The sequence below is a fragment of the Mirounga leonina genome, unplaced genomic scaffold, assembly GCF_011800145.1.
Source record: "Mirounga leonina isolate KUSES-001 unplaced genomic scaffold, KU_Mleo_1.0 Mir_199, whole genome shotgun sequence".
Taxonomy (NCBI): Eukaryota; Metazoa; Chordata; class Mammalia; order Carnivora; family Phocidae; genus Mirounga; species Mirounga leonina.
Window position 1 is genome coordinate 6,200,607 of NW_023270498.1, and position 6,844 is coordinate 6,207,450.

Sequence of the window (6,844 nt, forward strand, 5' to 3'; positions counted from 1 at the left end):
GGAAGGAAGGAAGGAAGGAAGGAAGGAAGGAAGGAAGGAAGGAAGGAAAAGGCCAGTCAGTTATAAGTCTTGTATTCCACCAGTCTTCATCATTTTTCCCAACTGGAAATAGCATCTGCTTATAAAATTCCATAGCACTTTGTGTTAACTATCTCAAATTGGTTAGATGTTACAAGCTCTCAGAGCAGGACAACAGTGTGAAATGCAAATGTATATCACACTGTATCCTTTCTCCACAGCTATCAAAGACATCCACTTCCCACATGATAATCTGTTTTTCTCTGTGCATTATATGGGATCTATGATCTGACTCCAATCTGCCTTGCAAGTCCTATTTTTTTGTGAGTCCTATCATTTATTCTTCACTCACAATTTACATTCTTTCAATGATGAATTCCTTGAAGTACCCCGTACCCCTTGGAGTCATTTTAACTTTAAGCCATACGTTGGTTTTAGAGGAATAATCCTGATCCTTAAACTTGTGGGTGAAAACTGACTTGTAAGTCAAGACAGGGTTACAACAAAATCTTCATTTTCCCTATGTGTATGTGAGCTTTGTGGCAACTCATTTATTAAACAAAACTGCATTTTCCATAATTTGCCAAAGACTAAAGTTAGACACTGAATTCCATCAATGACTTATTTTCCTATGCCAGCAACAAACTGTGAAATGAGGTGTAAAATTGGATAAATTCTAATGTCCCTTGTACCTCTCTACATCCTAGGTTCTCAGCTATTTTCCACATTGTTATGAGGACAAGAACATTCTGAGAATAGGTGTCTAAAGAGAGGAGATTGGAGTGGAGTGAAGAGAAAAGAACTATGTGACATTTAGAACGCTGTAATTGCTAATGTCACCTATTTTAAATATGATTATGCATAGGCATTCACTTTGTACATCCATTGCGCCAGGAAGTAATAGACAGTAAAGTAGAGGCGAATTCTACGTGGTGGTTCTTTGGTCTATTTGGGGAACATCAGGCTTCTCTTCAGCCTGTCAGGATGCAGGATTTCTGGGTACTAATGGGCTTGTGAAACACAGCATATGCTCACAGTTCCAATGGCTGAGCAACTGCCACCACATTAAGTTCTGTAAGAGAAAAACGAAAATTTCAAATTAAAAATATCTTTATGTCCTCAGTTGACTGCAGACAAATACGAAAGGAAAGAAAGCTTAAGTAGGAATCCCATGTGCTGATGAGGTAAAAGGAAAGAGTAGTGGTTTAAATCTAAAAGTTGGCAGGATTCCTTCTTGCTCAGGGGAGGTCAGTCTTTGCTCTAGTCGGTACTTCAACTGATTGGATGAGGCCCATCCACATTGCAGAGGATGCTCTGCTTTACTCAAATCGCTGATTTAAATGTTGATCCCACCCAAACAAAACAAAACAACAAAACAACAATGACAAACCAAAAACTCCCTTTTAGAAACATCAAGAATAATGTTTGACCAAATATTTGGGCACCACAACCCAGCCCAGTTGACATATAAAATTAACTCACATAGGCACTTATCTAGACATCAGATCATAGTACTTCTTTATTGATGCCGAATCTAAGGAAAACAGCCTAAAATATTGTTGCATGGTATTTGTTTTATCTCTCATGTGAAATTAAGATTGTAGCACATGAAAGGACAATGTCAACTTTGCTATGTGCATACATGAGGTTATAGGAATTGTTTCATGGCACTAAAACTTAACTGTATACACAGTGTGGAAGCTCTCAGACTCAGACTGAGGTTTACTTTTATTTTACCTTGATAGTAGACTGTGGGTATTGGATAACCCAAATCTATCATGATTTGGCAGTTACCATGTGCCAAGAAACCCCGATCTGTGCTAGTTCAAGTTTGCTTTGAAGAGTCTAGTGGTATTTTTTATTCCCATTTTAGTGAAAGTGAGGCCTAAAAAGATTAATATAGCCAGTATCTGAAGCTAATTAATAGAAGTAGCAGGATTTAGATATTAGCTGTAAATTCTAACATCTGCAATTTCAATCATGAGGTTATACTTTGTGGACACGATAACTACATTTCATAAGAATATTTACTAAGGGAAAATACACTAGATTTTTAAATGAAGATAGCAAGTCACAAAGTTTTATGACATTAATACACAGAAATATTGAGAGGCATTATCTGTGTTCAAGGGTTGAAGAGTATTTACTTTTTCCCTTTTTTATATATTCTAAATTTATTATAACAGACGTGTATTTCCGTTCATGTTAGTATATTAAATAAAAATTATTTCAAACTCAGGGGACGGTTTTATCTCAATTTAAAACACATAAGTGTTCATGCTATAGGAACCTACTTTTTGTTTCAGAAAGAAATTCCCAAAATGTATGATTCATAGATGATGAATCAAATCAGGTGGCTTTTTTTTCTTGGGCAAAGTTTTGATTAATTACTGCAGACGCTCAATCTGAGTATTTCTGCTGTGAGGAGAGCTACAATTTTCTAAGAGAAATGTTTAAGTACTTTCTGCTGGAGATAGTCAGAAGCAAAGCAGCTACCTAACTGGCATGTTAGCATCCCTTTCCCCACATGAAGATTCTGTCACTCATGTCTGGGAAAGCACATGGGAAAGATGATCCATAGTCCCTCTTGTATTAGCTTAGGGGAAGACTGTAGTCATAGAATAATATCTGTGCTAAATGATTTATAGTCATTCAGCTTAATTTCAAGGGCATAAAATTTATTTCCTCAAAGTTTTAATTTAATTTAGCAGAATAATATTTATGGTAGTCATAGAAGAGAGTTGTTATTCCAGAACATGTGATTTGTCATTTATGGTCTCCAATCCTTTGTTGATATATAAAAAATATTTCTCATGTACCCATAATTGCATGACCTTAGATATGCTTCACATAATTATATTCTAAGCAATTTAATTATAATATTTGATAAATTATGGTATGGAAAAGTTAGAAAACTTTCCATGATAAATGACAGCATATTTGACCTTTACTTCTACCACAGAGTTCTAAAGTATAAAACAACACTTCTTTGATTCCAGTGTGTATACTCTATACACAATTCCTTAATACAGAACTCAAAGTAATTATCCGAGATTTATGATGTGCTTATCTTTTTTGGCCTTCTTCTCTAGTTGCTTGTTTGCATTATATCTGTTTTTTTCAATATTATTAAACATTTATATTTTGCATATAGAAAAATTCCCATTTTTGGCATACAGTTCTATGAGGTGTTGAAAATGCAAAGATGTGTGTAATCAACACCACAGACAGGATGAAGAACAACTGCAACACCCCAAAGACTTCCTCATGCAGCCACTTTGTGTTCAGAACTCCCGTCCGCATACCCCAGCCAACCATCTCTCTGTTGTTTCCATTTGTTTGCATGTTTTCATTACATAATTGCCTTTTATTTTATGCTACTTAAAATCCTTCTTACTATAACTAGAGTAAAAATACCAAATGGATGGAAATAAATTCAGAAGAGCTTTTTACATAACCTTAATACAAAAATATTAAGTTACCTCCTCTAGAGAACCAATATAAAATTAATGCAATGTCCTGACTCCATATAGATTCCGAGGTTTGATTAAAATCATTGTTGTCATTATGGCACCATAATCCTGCAAACACATCTAATCACCTTCAGTGCACTATGTACAGTGTAGCGTGTTGTTGTTGTGGTTAAAACTTTTATATTGAGATAATCGTAGATTCACAGTAGTTGTAAGAAATAATACAGAGAAATCCCCAGCACATTCAATATAAAAAATACAACCAAATCTGGAATAACTCTCAAAGGCCAAGTTTATAGATGCAAAATGGAGTAAAAATTGAGAAACTCCCCAGCTATAATAGCAAAGAGAGATTTTACAAATTTATCTCAGTGAATACATCATGAACCTGTAAAACTTTTTACCTTGTGCATGATTGCATGCATAGAATAAAACGCTCACAACATTACAAAGCAAAAATAGAATTTGGTGTATCACTTCAATCAGAATTAAAAAATAAAATGCTTTGCAGCCTAATGCAGTCTACTCACTCCTATCATATTATTGTTGGAGTGCCTGAAAAACTGGAATAATTTTATATTTTTAATAATTACACTTAACAAGAACTCCTTCCTTGACCAGACTCGAGTCAGGCACCTCAGGCTTCTTGTCCATCCTCTCTGAGGCCAGATTTCAGCAAAAACTGCTGAGTACATTTAGAGAGCCGTCCATTGATACCTGACGAAGCCCCTCATCCCCACCTTTAGTGTCCAAGTCCTTGCCTGCCTTGAGCAAAGGGGAGCCTGTGAGCCAGTGGAGCATGAATCCCTCTACCCTTGATGCTCCTGTTGGTAACTTCCATGCACAGACCCCCTCACTCTGCCTGTCGGCTGTCAATACCCTACTGGCTTAGTTGTACTCCAAGTTGAGTTCAGTTTTATCCTGAAGGCTCTCTCCCTTATTGAACTCATGTGAATAAAACCCATCCTGCTGTTTTAACAGGTGAACCGGTGTCCAGTACAAAATTTTCTTTTCCCTGCTGCAGTGGATATTAGCATGGCAGCTTTCTTACATTGGTTTTGCTGATGTTCAGAGTTGTGCAAATATCACCACTATTTTATAGCATTTAACAACCCTAAAAGAACCCCATACCGATTTCCTCACTCCCTGCCCCTACTTCCCAACTAACTGTGTATCAACCGGAGTGTGGGAAAAACACTTCTCTCAAGGGCCAACAAGCAGCTATAAAGAAAATAGCTCCAAGAACCCGTCACAGAACTCCTGAAGCCCTTTGTCACCTCAAGAAAGGAGAGATTTTGTGAGAATGATGTATTTGGATAAAGCAGTTCTGAGAGCTGATTGTGTGGGGAGACCCAGTTAAAAAAAAAAAAAAAAAAGGAGCCAATCCCCACCATCCCCCTCCTCTTTTTACTTCTTTCTTGTTGTTTAAAATTTTTATTTTGAGATAATTATAAATTCACATCCCATTGTATGTGTGTGTGTGTGTGTGTGTGTGTGTGTATATATATATATATATATATATATATATATACCATCATGGGGAAACTGGATAAAGTATATATATATATACTTTATATATAGTATAAAGAAATATACTATATAGAAATAACCATATAGAAATGAGGATATGTCAGCGTACGTGAAGAAAATCCAATTTAAATTACATGAAAGCTATGGCAATCCGTTAAGAGTTGTTACTAAGCCTCCATATGAAATTACTGAAACAGGATGGGGTGAATTTGAAATAATCATCAAAATATTTTTCATTGATCCTAATGAGAGACCTGTAAACCTCTATCATTTATTAAAGCTGTTTCAGTCAGACACCAATGCAATGCTGGGAAAAAAGACAGTGGTTTCAGAGTTCTATGATGAAATGATATTTCAAGACCCAACAGCAATGATGCAACAATTATTAACAACATCTCGCCAGCTAACATTAGGAGCCTATAAGCATGAAACAGAATTTGCAGAACTTGAAGTGAAAACCAGAGAAAAATTAGAAGCTGCGAAAAAAAAAACAAGCTTTGAAATTGCAGAGCTTAAGGAGAGATTAAAGGCAAGTCGTGAAACTATAAATTGTTTAAAAAATGAAATCAGGAAACTTGAAGAAGATGATCAGACAAAAGACATATAAACAGTTCTAAGAGAGCTTGTTACTAAGCTAGCTGAAAATAAGGTGACTTTAAGGGAGAAATGGACCGCAAATGCCATGCTGTTTCTTAGAGAAACGACACGTGTAGGTGTTGACCACAGATTTCCAGCAATGGGGTCAAAGGATTCGTACTTTTCAAGCAATCTTTAAAGTGAATATATGTGTGTAATAAGAATGAATGCTGTATAGGCATTTTATCAACCCATTTTGGGGTAATTCTAATGATGTTAAGCACAATTTAAAAAAATTTTTGGCATTGTATGTATAGCTTATCCTTTTGACAGGCATCACAATTTCATAATAAAGTATAAGTTGTACAAATTTTGTACTTTCCTGGTAGAATTAGATGGTAAATTAACATGTGTATTTAATTTTTTAAGTTCTTACTGTCCCCATCCTCTTTTGTATCTGTTGTGCCCACTGCCCAATAAGTACTCAATAAATGTAGTTTACAGAAAAAAAAAAAAATATATATATATATATATATATATTTCTATAAAGTATATATATATATATATACTTTAAAGTATATATATATATATACTTTATCCAGTTTCCCCATGATGGTAACTTTCAGTACAATATCATAACCAGACTATTCACATTGATACAATTCATGGATCTCATTCAGATTTACCCATTTTCACTGGTACTCATTTGTGTGTCTTTAGTTTTATACTACTTTTCATAATACCTTTCTTGAGATATAATTCTCATACCATAAAATATACCCTTTTAACTTGTACAATTCAGTAGTTTTTAGGATGTTCAGAGTTGTGCAAATATCACCACTATTTTATAGCATTTAACAACCCCAAAAGAACCCCATACCCATTTCCCCCACTCCCTGCCCCTACTTCCCAACTTCTTCTTTTTTTTTTATTTAAAGATTTTATTTATTTTTTTATTATTTATTTGACAGAGAGACACAGCGAGAGAGGGAACACAAGCAGGGGGAGTGGGAGAGGGAGAAGCAGGCTTCCGGCAGAGCAGAGAGCCCGATGCAGGGCTCGATCCCAGGACCCCGGGATCATGACCTGAGCCGAAGGCAGACTGAGCCACCCAGGCGCCCCCCTACTTCCCAACTTCTTATCTGTACTCTGTCTCTATGGATTTGCCCATTTTGAGCATTTCATATTAGTTGAATGCTACAACATATCATCTTTTGTAAGTGACTTAATTCACTTAGATAATGTTT

General features: G+C 35.6%; 1 protein-coding gene across 1 annotated transcript; it reads left to right on the plus strand.

The window, feature by feature from the left end:
- Window positions 1-5,103: 5,103 nt before the first annotated feature.
- Window positions 5,104-6,102, plus strand: LOC118024569 (YEATS domain-containing protein 4-like; the record flags this gene model as incomplete). Its single annotated transcript, XM_035026543.1, has 1 exon — window positions 5,104-6,102. A coding segment is annotated over one exon (525 nt), but the record flags the coding sequence as incomplete, so codon positions are not given.
- Window positions 6,103-6,844: the final 742 nt, after the last annotated feature.